Raw genomic sequence first — 14,247 nt, 5'->3', positions numbered from 1 at the left:
ATATGAATGCATGCATGGTGTCCAATAGACTGATTCAATAGTGTCTAGTGTCCTAGAGTTTCTCAGTGGTGTTCAGTAGTGCCCGTGGACGGTGGTATTTTATGAATAGAATCAACCGTTCTGGATGAATAATTTAAGCTGTATATACATGCATGTATCTGAGGAAAAAGTGCCAAGAAATGCCTATTGAATACATGCACTATGGACCTTACAGGTGCCTGGAGATCTGTTTGGCTTCCGATTTGATACGTGGTAAATCAAGACATAAATTAAAGCAGAATGACATTATTTTCATATCAAAGAGATCCGAGTAGATCAGTACATTTGACAACTGAACAGGTGTGCTAGCTATAAGCAACGTCATTGACCTCTATATACTCTCTGATTTTGAACAAGAATCGATATTGCAATCTGTTACATAAACCAATAATGTACCTATATAGAGAAGCTGCAAACAGAGTTTTATGTTTTAACAGACTACTCACTGACATGCAGTTGTATATATCCACCATTTGCCAAACAGTTCATTGCCTTGGTTTGAAAAGCAAAAGAGTTGCACTTGAGGAAATACCAATACTATAATAGTATTATAGCCTGGGAAGTTAGTTCTCCTGCAAATACACCCAATAAACTTGCCAATCTTCGAAGCAAATACATATATGGAGCTATAGCAATTATCAGTGAGATTGGTGCATTGTCAGCTGATGAATAATTATGACAACAACAACAATAAGTAAATGTGTTGAACAGTAAACAATCTGGGTTGAAATAATTACGCTAGTGTATAATTAAGTTGATGCAATCATCCAGAACAAAATCATTTGCTCGTAGACTGTCCGAAAAATCTACCTGTGAAAATATGTCACATTATAAGATAACTGCACGATAAGTTCAAAGTATATATAGTCATTCTATATAATATGCTACTTAGTATCCTTACATAGGTACCAACTTCCCCAGCCAAATTTCAGGGACAAAACATGGGCGCGTTAGCCTGCCACCAAATGAGGCAACTTTTGGGGGAATTCACAATAATTTAAGCACATAACTCTGCTTTTTTCAGTGCAAAGACAACAATTCATATATAAATTGTTTGAGGCTCCGCTGATGCGGCTAGCTCACTGCACGTGCTCACTGCACGTGCTCATAACAATAATAACGTCATCATTAATTGCACATGCAAGTAAGCTAGCTCCGCCCACTTATTGGCTATATACATGTAGCTATATAGCCGCCATTAAAATTCTAGCAGCTATAGAGTTTCCAAGCTTTTCCAGGCTTGAAGCTTTATTGGAGTATAAGCTTAGTAACCCAAATCAGGAGCGCAACTTTAAAATCCGGGATATTTGAGCTGAATAGCAGTTTCCTTCCTTTAGCAGTTTCCTTTAGCAGTTTCCTTTAGCAGTTTCCTTTCGGGACAATGGACCGTCGAGGGTAAGGCTAGCACACTAACAAGGGTGTTACTTTACATTCATTATGTATGTGCAGTAGAGCACATGTACACCCAGCAGTGTACTATAGAACACACTTAAAATGTGTTAAACAGCACTCTTCATATAGGTGTGTTGTTTAGCACCTAAAACTTAAACAGTCATCCCAACGCTGCCCCTAAAGTGTGTTAATTAACACATTAACAGTGTAGAATAACTATAATTTTGTGCTTTGGAGGAATAATGTGAGAATAATAGGCGATTTAAAAAGAATAACAGGAGGCTGTTAACTTAAGACAAGTAGCAAATAGGTAATAATTTATCTCGAGCATATAATTATATACAGCACAATAATAAAGGTACAAAGTGTTCAGTGATAATATGAGAGATACCGATCATACACCTCCTCCACGACTCTCTGAGGCTGATAACTCTCGTCTCTCACTCTCTTCTTATACCAATGAGCCAGGAGGCAGTGAAGTACAAACCCAACCAGACTCAGAACAACACCCGCTGAAGAATGAATAATATGCTGGTAATCTCCTGGGAAAGCTACAGTTATAATTCGATAAATTATTGCTCCAATCCCTACTGAAATCAAATGCAAGAACACTGAATAGCCGGACAATAAGCCACGCATGTTATAGGGTGACTGAGCACAGATAAACTGAAGGGTAATGCTAAACAATAGGTACAAATCAATGACTGCAAAATACACAGAATAGGCGATTTGTTGCCAGTGAGAAAACTGAATGTCTACGACGTAGCTCACTATATCCACAACTAGAAATCCAATGCTCCCAACCAGAATAAAAAACAAAGTAATTCCAATGCGCCTAAGAAGACTTGGTGGCTCTATTTTTACCAGTGGGTAAATCACCAACTCAGTGAGCAGTATCATAAGCATTGCACACCACGCAGGACTCCATGTGAAACCATATACAAGAGCAGATTGGCAGTCACCAAGACCAGGCAATGTTTTCTTGGCGAAGGAAAAGAAAGGGGGACGAGATGCAATTGATGTGGCACTGATAAAATATGGTACATGAATAACAATGATTTTAAAGAAGGTTTTGACATCTTCTACTTGCTCTGTGGTGAACGGGCCACCGTATCTCGATTTTCCCAAGTTAATTCTCGAAGGGACGTTTTCTTCCCAGTATGTGAGAGCACTGCGATTGAGGGGAGCCTTGTGCTTGGCAGTAAACTTGAGAACACGATAGATAGTTTTAAACGACTGAGGTGATTTTGGTTCATTAATCAGCCATTTTGGTGCTAAAATGAATACAGTACAGCAAAAAAGGACATCCAAACTACAGGGAAAATGCTAAAAAGCTGACCTTTCTTGACCGTGTCTTTTAGAGCACATTCCTCTAGAATGAACCATGAGGTATCGCAAACCCATATTCCAGAGCAAAATGAAAAAATTAACCAGTTAATACAGCTAATTATATTGTTGGCTGAAGCATCTGGCATCTGGTCTAAGCCTAATTGAAGAGATGTTGCTACACAAAAACTGAAACCTGATATCAAAAGTGCGTATACGACATTTGCTATCACTATATTCAAGTATCCAAATTTTTCAATTTCAGGATCGATCAGTAAATTTATGCAAGCCAGAACTGAAGCAAAGAACAGCAATATCATACCAAATTTAAGTACCTTAAAGTTTCCATAATGGGCATCAGCTAACCACCCAGCCAGTGGTGCAATAGCAAAAAGTGGTACTAGAGGAACGAGGGCAACATAAAAGTACACCGAACTGCGTGGAATATCTCGGAAAAGCTGATTAAAAAGGCAGACAATTGACCAGCATGTAGCACTCTGCAAGAACACCCACAGCAGGACCAGAAATGCTCCCTTGGAATAGAAGAACCTCAGTCTACAACCCATCTTGAAACAACAATGCGAGTTCACTGCAGACGGCTTGACTGCTTTCATAGATAGTTTATTCCTGAAACAAACTGACTGAGTTTCTCAGTGTATATATTAGATTCTTAGAAAGGTATATAGATCTATAGCTGATCTGACTTTACAGCATGGAATCTATATACTAAATACCTATACTGCATGCATGTGCTATAAATGCAAGACCTTCAACCATGCAACTATGAAGGAATTTCCTGTTTTGACACTCCTCTCACACTGATTTAAAAACTGCATGCATGCTAAACCCTCATCGGCCTGAGGTGTGCATGGATCTATTTACAGCGAATAGAAGTACAAACAGAACTATAGTCTTATATAGAAGAGTATTGCAATTCTGATAATAATAATAAAAGTATCACCCACAGCTAGCTAAGACAAGCTAGGCTTATAATTTTGGGTTATTATAGGTCATGCACTTATAATGATATGACACACTGCAGTCTGACAGAGTCAGCATGAGAATAATAATATTCATAGTGAACTTATCAGCTAGATATCTAGTACCGGTAGTCTCAGTCTATTATGAGGTTTGTATCGCAACGCCAATATAATTATCTCTAATAAAAGCTGGGTAACAAGCTTTGCTCCCTTTGTAAACAAAATCTAAATTTGCTGTGGTGAGTATAGGCCTAAAATTTGCCTATTATAGTCTAGTCTCCAAGTCTCATGCATTGTACCTATTAGTCTTTAATTCTTACCAATTTGCAATTGTCTTTAATTATTACCCATGCATTAGTCTCAAAATCATCAACGGGAATTATACTGCAACATCACAGACGCTGAACTAAGTATAGACTGTAATTTTGGTCACGTGACCAGTTAATTGCGTTTTACCTCTGCCTTTCTACTAGCATTTGCGTGAGAGTTGAGTGAATTACAAAGTTTTTAATGCTGCAAAGCATTTCATTAAAGGTGACTGTATTAGCATCTGCTAGCAGATTCTGAAGCGTTAATATTGCATATCAAATTTTGCTGTGGAGACCCTATATATACCATTAGTCTGGGGGCCAGACCTTTTCTCAAGAGGGAGGAGGGGGAAGAGAGAAAGAGGTCTGGAGACTCTTGCAGCACTTCCGTGTGACAGTCTTGGAATGTCAATAGGGCGGAGACTGTGATATTGGAGGTTATGTAGCAATACTCTCATTTCATTGGCTGTATCCAAATTCCATTGGCTGTAATCCAAATTCCACAGAGGCAATACTCGCATTTCATTGGGTTAAAAATCACATGACATGCATTTCATTGGCTCTGGCCACATTCCGCTAGAGCACACGGAAATGCTGCAAGAGTCTCCAGACCTAATCCTAGCTCTCTTGATTTTGCCCCCGAGCTATTAGGTCTGGCCCCCAGACTAATATACCACAAGCTCATAAATGTCTTCTGTATACATGCACTATTCCTGTATCCACACGTATCCATACGCACACCGCTGACACATATATGCATTATCACACAATAATAGCCTCCTCCACATCATCATGCACGTATCCACATGCACATGCACCGCTGAGACAACAACCCAAATCACCAGATCATGAATACCATATTATGCATTATCACACAAAAATGAGCATAATAGCCTCCTCCACATCATCATGCACGTATCCACATGCACATGCACCGCTGAGACAACAACCCAAATCACCAGACCATGAATACCATGCATTATCATAATAATAGTAAAATAATAATAGCCTCCTCCACATGCAAGCCTTGAAGGAAGAAAAAAGGCCTGCTACATTGTTTGCGCATGCAACTATATTAGCCCGTAAAATGTATCGTAATAATACATTTTTAATTGTTTTATATATACAGACAGAGAATACAAATTCTAAAGTCATATATCGTATAGTGGGTATATATTTCGAGGGTATAAATGTTTGTGTCTACGCTAATTAAGCATGTATACCACAAACATTTATACCCACGAATTTAATATCGCATGTATATGCACGCATGCTGCAGAAAGGCTGCTATTCCGCGAAATTTATACCCTCCAAATACACCTGCTGCATGTACGGTACATGCATGCAGTGAAACCTCCGAATAACGGACATGAGGTTTTGTCCGCTACTCGGAGGTGTTCTTTATTCAGTGGAGAAATGTATGTGCAATAATGACTTCCAGCAGTATACACAAGTATATGATGAGTATATACATGCAGTAGCCATGGGTCTTTGGAAACAGATTAAATAAAAATGGTGAAATGCAGCAGAACACGTGACATGAATATATAGAGCATGCATACACTTATTCAGTCTCAATGCAGTTTATATATTTAGCAAGTATCATGGAGACAACATCAGGCCAATATTACCCCTCCGATTTATGAGCTGAACCTATACTGAATGATCTCTGACAGCATATATATATGGGCTGCTCACCTTACAGCCATTAAAAAAATGCAGCATCGTCAGTTCAGTTAGCAGTTTAAAGCCCTCCAGATTCTTCCCTCAGCCGTTTTTGCCTTATCTGCATGGTTCCTTCTCGCACCTCCACATCATACTCTACGTATCGCAGGCAGGCATGTAATTGCCACTGTCATATAACTATATACTGAGGCATGACACAGTATACATATTCCACTGACAAGTGTATCATTCTGTATACTTATAGTATAATTTATATATATATACCTAAAAATAACAATTACAGTCATGTAATCACACCAAAAAAGTACGTTAATTTGTCTCATTTTGTCAATTTGTCTCCTCTGTAACAACCACGCAACATGCTAGTTGGGCGGAGCCCGACCGTCCCTGACGGGAGGTCGGGTTGCAAGCCTATCTGGGATTTGTTCTAGCGCCACTATAGTGGCGCCCTATCAGATTGCAGCATTTTTCACGTGGCTTGGTTACACTTCCGCTTGCATCTAGTTGCAAAACCGCATGCAGTATTGCTGTGCCATCCTGTGGTTTACAACGTCATCAAGTCGGTTAACACCCACTTGAGAATAATAATATTCATAGCAGTACTACATAATGCGCAGAACAAATTCCAGATAGGCTTGCAACCCGACCTCCCGTCAGGGACGGTCGGGCTCCGCCCAACTAGCAACATGCATGCATGCCGATGCACACCACAGCTTCTATCAATCCATAACAAGGGACAGACGATACACAATGGTGGTATATATAGGAGCTATACCCAGTCACTTATAGCTAGCTTATGCATGACCTTCTTATATTCCCAGCCAAGGTGTCTATACAAAGCACAGCAATAGAAAATGAAGCTATAGTACATGCATGAATATTGAGGGTTAACTAATAGCCAGCTAGCAGTAGCTTCATGCTATAAAGCTATCATTTATTTTTACTAAACGTGTATATATAGGCATGCAATATATGCTTTAGATCCCACTTGAGCGTTTTGCTTATTGCAATTGTTGGCTATCTGCTCTATTAAATGCTATCATGATCTCACACCTCACTGCGCATGCATGCATGGCCTTGATTAGCGTAAGTGCTTTAATTTTGTCATCATTCTCTGAAAACCCTTCAGATATATACGAGCATATATACATGCATGTACTTGAGAAGAAGTGCATGGAGTGCATAATTATGAGCTCTATAATATGGAGGCACTGCATGCATGTATGTTATATTTGCAGTTATATCCCGTTGCTATGTTGTTGCCAAGTGCAATATGAAGCATATTGCACTGCTGAAAAGTCATATTGCACTGCTGAAAAGTCATATTGCACTGACCACAAAACGCCCCTCTGGCATAATTAAATTAAATATTGTATCATAAGTATCAAAGTAAGTCCAGCCATGCATGAATGTTCAGCACTGCTGGAGCTTCTTCTTTGCAACCATGCAGGTTTTAAAATCGTCCCAAGCTCATTTTGTGAAGATTCTGTGATCCTAGACCTAGTCCTCCACTTCTTGATGCACGGTCAATTCTGGCTTCATCATAGCACTAGAAGCGGCTCTTTTTGCAGGGGGCTTGAGCTGTTTTGCAGCAGTGTAGAGGCGAGCTTCTTTGGCTTGGTTGTGATACCGAGGATAGTGCTAGTGGAGGGGGCTGTTCGAGCAGCAGTTACACTGAGTAGTATAGTGGGTTGTGGCTGTTTCTTCGCAGCAGTAAATGGGGTGGGGCTGTTTCTTTGCAGCAGTAGAGGGGTGGGGCTGTTTTGCAGTGGTTTCAGCGTTGGAACTCCAACAATTTTTGTCAAGCCATTCGTCTGTCATGCCAATCTTATACGCTGCATAATATACTGGCGTCTAGGAGAGAGAAGAGATGGAGCTGTGTCTAGAGTTGTCTTTGTCATCTTTTTGTGCAGTTTATATTGTGTTACTAAGACAGTGTTATGTTGCTATGCCCTCGGGATATAAACTAGTTATTACACGTGCACTCGGGATGCATGGAATATATTGCACTCAGCCCTCGGGGCTTACGCCCTCGTGCTTCAGTGCAATATATTCCATACATCCCTTGTGCCCGTGTTATAACTATAACATATCGTGATCTCACACCTCACTGCGCATGGCCTTGATTCCATGCAGGCTGCATGAATCAAGGCTATTATAATCAATAATTATTTACTTTGATGCATGCATTATGCATTATGGACAATTAACACTGTACTTTGTAATAGGTGTGCTGTGTGAGGTCAACAGAAATTATACACATGCATGCAGTAATACGGCTTTATTACAATGAGAAAGAGTGTAGAATACAAAAGACTAAAAATGGCATAGTTCTTTTACATATTATAGGGTCAGAGCATATACTGTTTCTGCATGCAGTCATAGAATTGCGTAGAAGAGGGGGTAGCGTAGATTAGTGATTTCTGCATGGAGAAAACAAAGTTATCATTAACCAAGCAGTATCCTAGAGCAGGTTTAGCTATAACGTTAATGTTAAAGATTCTGCACGGTCATGAATTTCACCTATTAAAAAAAAAAAAATCGCCGCCCACAAACTAAAATGTGCTCAGCATTTAGTTTGCATGGGTAGTCAGTCTGGTTGGGTTTGTATACTTCACTGCACATGCATGCATGCCTGAAGAGATTGAGAGACGAGAGTTATCAGCCTCAGGGAGTTGTGGAAGAGGTCTATGATCGGTACCTCTCATACTGTGCTAGTATATATGTGTTGGTGGTATACCTCTCATACTGTGTTAGTATAAATTATGTGTTGGTGTGTATATATACTGCATGGTGCATGTGCGTGATTGTTCATGATGTGTTGTCATCTATCCTGATGTGTTTTGTTATGTATAATTATAATTATCACACTTGTTATACACATTTATGATTGTTGTGTGATCACAGTTTTTCTTTGGTTTTCGATTATCATGCACCCTTCCTCTCTGGATTGTTCTGGACTATTCTGGATTATTATTGATCACCCCCGGGACCTGACTCTTATAAATAGTTGTCCATTCATTACCCTTTTCAGTTGTTGTTGTCGTTGTACTTTACTATACAAAATAAAAATGTTTATTGGCAGTCAATCTCTGAACTTGAAACAATAGCAATAGTTTAGACTGTCTAGCTATATAATATATACCGTATATAGCGCGACATTTTCGAGGCACTTATATTTCGTGGATTGGCCTCTAAAAGCATTTCGTTGCACAATGTTCGCGGAATGACTGCTTACCGGAAGCCACGCCTTAATTTTTGTGTAGGATTGCTAACCCACGAAATCCGCGAAAATTAAGCCCTCGAAAATTTCGCGCTATACTTTACTCAATTCGCATGCATGGTTGCAAGAAGAATCCAACAATAATTATGTTCAATTATGTTAAGACATATTTGTATTCTCACTTATAGAGTTGACATGTTGTAGCTATTAAAACTTAAGTTTGTATTATAGGACACACTTCACCCTATAGCTTTATAGATATTAATTTTGTTGTATCCTTGCATTAATTGCTAAACCTTTAATAAAAATAAAACCCGGTGGATTGTTCTTCTTTTTGTTACCACAAATCACATTTATATACAATACTGTACTGTCATGTGTAATAATAATTTATGACTCTTAGTCACAGCTATTATTATGTACAGTGAATTTAGTCTCTATATAGAACTATTTACTTTTGACTGTCCATAATTACTCCATAATTAGTAATCATTGCCACTGGAGTTTCTTTGATCTACCGAGTAAGTTAGTGCAACACTCTGCTATTCTTTACTGGAGGCCTTCAATTGTCAAGCGAACCTGTTTCTCTCTTCCGTATACTAAGAAGGAGCTCGACACTATATGCATGCATGCACTATATTATAATAGTATGTGGGCACATAATCACACATGCACACACCTTCGTGTTAGCGATTTGACTTCATTGATATAGAGTGACTCTGTTTTTAGAGCACTTCCCTTGGCTAAATAGTCCGCAATGTAGTCGGGCTTCAAACAGTGGACCCCATTATTGACAAGCTGCTCCAATGAGAGCTGGAAAAAATAACGGCAGCGGTGTCGTAATTATATCAAACCAACTAACTATAGGGTGCCAATATAGAGCTGCCTTTCGATAATCAATACATGCAAGGACTGTATGTATATATAGTGGGGAAATCATACATCGTTAGCACGGTAATGCTAGTAGTATAGGGTTCTGAAGCCATACGTATATGTCCATGCAGTGTACATATAATTATTGTACAAGGAACATGTTTTTCAACAACCTATAATTATAGACTATTCCACTATTCCCCATGCACTGTTTAAATGTACAATTCTCATGCATATATATATATATATACATGGCATACAATGTACGATACTTACTGAGTCCTTGGGGAAGTAGCTGATGCTGATGAAAGCGTGAGTGGCAGCCTTGTGACTAGAAGGAGTGAGGACCTGTGCTCCCCCGGCCTCAAGCAGTCGCTTCATCCCAGGCACTTTGTTACGCTCAGCAAACAGCAAGACCTGGTACACAGAGAGCATGCAACAAGTTGAATAATTACCGCACCCTCGTGAAAATACGCTCATTTTAACCCATCCCCTCTTTTGCTTCGTAAGTTCTTGCACAAGGGTATTTTGACTCGATATATACCCACTCAGAATGAAGAGTTTGAGCATGTGCAGTATAGCTAACATGTTCACGATTAATTTAAAGCAGTTTTATAGATAGTATAATTATATGGAACAGCAAAAAAACTCACCTTCCAACCATCGAATGCTCCGCTCACAGACTGGCCAGGATTCTAATCGAAAGAAAATGCATTACATATAATAAAGTGATAGCATCATGCACCATTCAACACAATTAATACAGGATCAGTACCGTATAGCGGGTAATTTTCGGGGGACAAAATATTCGTGGTTGAGCAGTATATTTAGTAATTTCGTGGATATTATTTTTGTGGTTGCTGCTTGCACTGTGTAAAGGTAGGCAAGGTCGCTTCATTCGTGGATAAAATATTCGTGGTCAGACCTTCAACCACAAAAACCACGAATATTTTGCCCCACGAAAATTACCCTCTATATACGGTATACATGCATGCCTAAATTCCCTACCTGTCGTTGTTTCTCTGCAAGAGCTAGTCTCCATGTTTTTGGAGCGGCCTCCAGTGGTTGGATCGTGCCCCCTGCCTTGGCTACACCCCACTCATGAGACTCCTCCTTGACGAAGGCACCACAAGCTCGAGACTCCTCCAGAAATGATTTGTGTAGCACCCACTTCCCAGCTGCACATGCTCCCAAGTATTTCTCAGTCCTACTAGCTCTACCTATGAGTGCAAAGATATTCTTGCTTTCTATAATGGAAACATGCGTGTACACCACTCAATCAGATCGAGGACTAGCCTGGCTGAAAAAGCACTGCTTATACACCACAATACCGGGCCATAATTCGATACTACACATGTATATGTATACAAAAAATACACATGAGCTAGTTTTTATCTGCACATAATTACATGTATGATATAGAAACAGTAATGTGAAAGTTGAAAAGTTGAGCTTACCAACAACAAGGTGTGTGCACTTTGGGGAAAAGTAGTCCTGGTCAATGTAATCTCCTCCCAGGTCCTGGATCAGGGCACCATAGTCCAGTTTTTCCTGTGGCAACGAACAATAATTATGCCTCGAGGCGTAGCCGCACGAGGAATACGGTAAGCTGACTGTGTTTCAACGATTTATTTCGTAACCTTGTCGTGCAGAAAGGCATTAGTTTGCAAAATTCAAATTTATCACATTATTCATAAAGATGCATGTATATACGTATACATACACACACTAAACATAAGAGCTTCAAGTACTGCATGATTGTGCATGTAACAAAAATAATTGAAGAGCATTTTCTCCAGAGTATCGATGTTTCAAACGCTCATATGCATGTGTTTTATAACTTGTTCATATAGAATGAGGTACATACAGTGACATAGCATTGCGTAGGCACTTTTCTGCTGGTGTGAATAATGCACTTACTCTCTGGTCCAAAGAAGACAGAAGAATCTTAGGTTGACACTGTCTCCGGGTCTGCAGTCAATGGAGGATTGTAGAACAAGACTTAAAAAGTCACAAGAAAGTGATAGAGCTTACTTTTAACCAACAATGTTTTGATAATGTAATTCCATGCTTAGGGTTGACAAAAGTAAACTTAGACAGAACACATGAAGACGAACCTGATGGCTCTATTAAATTACACAAGCACTCACTCACCCTGGTAGTGATGCTAGTGTTTCTCTCATCATACAGTTGTTGAACTCCTCCACCTTTGCTCGCGTGTGTTACTATGGGAACGTTCAATGAGGGAGCAGCGGGAGTGCTCGGGGGGAGGTCATTATCACAAACAAGTTTGTTGCTAGATATTGAATCTTTGGAAGATTGAGGTTTTAATACTTGATGTTTGTTTTCACTGAGCGGACAATCTATACTTTTCGGAGGAGCATCATCTCCAACAGCTTCACTTATTTCAAGTCCACGGGTTTTCAATTTGTCTCCTCTGTAATGCAAATGCAAAACACAGCTTCTATATCAATCCATAACAAAGGACAGTTACGATACCAGTACTGCATGCATGTGTAGGAGCTGAACTGTATATACTCAGTCACTTGCTACCTTATTCTATATATACAATCCACAATCACGTAACAAGAAGTACAACCCAGTTCTCACCTATCAATCTTGGCCAGTAGTTTCTCTCTCTCTTTCCTGCCGTTGGGGTCATCATAGGTCACTTGCAGCAGCTGTGAATCAGTTACTTGACTCTCGAGGAGCTGTTCTTCTTTCCGTTTTCCGCGGCGATCTCGTCTACTTCGCCCCTTTTTATGTGGGGACTTGCGATGGTGTGGCTGGTGTGAGGGTGGTGGGGCTTCGTTTGTCTTGTCTTCCTTGCCCAAGAGTCGGCGACTGCGCCGTTTTTTATGCTGATCCATTGGGGCTTCCTTGATTTGTTCAAGATGCTCTTGCAAACGTTTGGCAGCCTCCGAAGATGCAACTTTAGTGTCATCCGTATCACTCTCAGAATTATAAGAATCGGTGTCATCCTCAGAACCTGTTTCATTCCCATGCATGGTGTTGGATTGTGGGGCATCCAAATGTGTTGATGTGGTCTTGGCTTGCAACTGACTGAGGGTATTTCTTGGCATTGAGAGACCAGCCTAAATATAGAAGAAAATGGATGCTAAATATCAATAACACATGCATGCACACAGTGCATGAGACATTCACTGCGGACTAGAATCACAGCAAAATCAGCAAAGAAGCCTTCTGGTATGTTCTGGGCTAGGGTAAGCACATGCAACCACAATCAAAATCATAATTCTATAGCTATAGCTTCTTACTTTAGGGTCCCTCTTCCATTGATCCTGGTAAAGGATATCTTCAGCTCCAAATAAATAATTCTATGTACCTCGATTAAAAGGCCGCGTGTAGCTAGCCATGTAGCATGTAGCCATGCATGCATGCAGACAAAGTTCAGTTCAGCTTTTGCTCCCTTTTATTTGAACGAAGCATGCATGAAGGCTATATCCAAAGACTCACATCCTGCAATATGCAGTGCATTTGGATGACCATCATCTGAACAGAGTGAAAGCTTGCACTATATAGCGTTGTTTTACTGACCATCAGGCATGCATACCTTATTATAAACGGGTACTAATTTTAGCGAATTTGTAATTAACGCTAACTAAGTCTGCGCTAATAATTTATGAATCTATTTATTTATTTTTCTAATGTTGTAATAAGCCCTGTTTACACGCAGCATATAATGCACATTGTAATGCGCATAATGAAAATGTGATTTTGAGAGTATTATATGCATGCTAAAACCATCTATATCATACTCTTAGTATCGTACCCTCGCGAAAATAAGCCCATCTTGAATAAACGCCCATCCCCTCTTTTGCTTCGAAGTTCTTGCACAAGGGTATTTTCACTCGATTATAAGCCCACCCAGAATGAAGAGTTTGAGCATGCGCAGTAGCTAAATGCCACATGTTGACTGTTAATTTTAGTGAAGAAAGGGTAGTAGCTAGTAAGACTATACTCCTTGCTGGACCAGATCAGACATATAACTTTCTCTGTATGGATCTGTTTGCCCTTGAAGATGTATATGCAGGGAACAAGTAGTCCTAAGGTTATATGCAGAGAAAAGAAAACACGAAGTCCAAGAAAGTTATCACACAGGCCAATTTTGCAGGTTACCTTGCCTTGGTTTTCTGAAACAAAAGTACCTGATAGCTGCTCTGTAGGAGTATGACCTTCCATCCTTTGGGAAGTTTCTGCTACATTTGACATCGACACAAGTGACAAGCAACGAATAGAGTTAAAATGAAAACATAAAGAATGGTCATAGAGCAAAGTGTAAACCTCGATTTGAGGCCGCGGGTGGGCGTATATTCAAATGAAAACTCGCAGTTCGCGATTAAATGCCCAGTCCCCTAATAAGCCTAGACTTCTTGCAGAAAAGGGTGGGCGTATTTTC

General features: G+C 39.9%; 1 protein-coding gene and 1 long non-coding RNA gene across 4 annotated transcripts in view; both read right to left on the bottom strand.

Moving 5' to 3' along the window:
- Nucleotides 1–1,630: 1,630 nt before the first annotated feature.
- LOC135341102 (uncharacterized) lies at nt 1,631–3,479 on the bottom strand. The gene is made up of 2 exons (XR_010396528.1): nt 3,093–3,479; nt 1,631–1,943 (listed from the first exon to the last, which is right to left on the bottom strand). It is a non-coding gene; the product is annotated as an uncharacterized LOC135341102 (long non-coding RNA).
- A 2,168-nt stretch (nt 3,480–5,647) lies between these two features.
- The window catches only part of LOC135341092 (DNA topoisomerase 2-binding protein 1-A-like), a 36,061-nt gene continuing 27,461 nt past the window's right edge, over nt 5,648–14,247 (bottom strand). The window contains exons 20-28 of one of the 3 annotated variants that reach the window (XM_064537567.1): nt 12,438–12,922; nt 11,982–12,264; nt 11,748–11,798; nt 11,285–11,378; nt 10,836–11,047; nt 10,481–10,522; nt 10,104–10,244; nt 9,634–9,767; nt 5,648–5,866 (exon numbers count right to left, since the gene is read on the bottom strand). In XM_064537567.1, the coding sequence (XP_064393637.1) occupies nt 5,860–5,866; nt 9,634–9,767; nt 10,104–10,244; nt 10,481–10,522; nt 10,836–11,047; nt 11,285–11,378; nt 11,748–11,798; nt 11,982–12,264; nt 12,438–12,922 (1,449 nt within the window). In that variant the 3' untranslated portion in view covers nt 5,648–5,859. Of the gene's footprint in view, nt 5,867–7,927; nt 8,155–8,245; nt 9,572–9,633; nt 9,768–10,103; nt 10,245–10,480; nt 10,523–10,835; nt 11,048–11,284; nt 11,379–11,747; nt 11,799–11,981; nt 12,265–12,437; nt 12,923–14,247 lie in introns of those variants that run through there. The other 2 variants (XM_064537566.1, XM_064537565.1) reach the window with 2 other exon arrangements.

Source organism: Halichondria panicea, chromosome 9 (genome assembly GCF_963675165.1).
Source record: "Halichondria panicea chromosome 9, odHalPani1.1, whole genome shotgun sequence".
In the NCBI taxonomy this organism is placed as follows: domain Eukaryota; kingdom Metazoa; phylum Porifera; class Demospongiae; order Suberitida; family Halichondriidae; genus Halichondria; species Halichondria panicea.
Note: the sequence above shows the minus strand (reverse complement) of the source record. Positions and strands in the feature narration are given on the sequence as shown.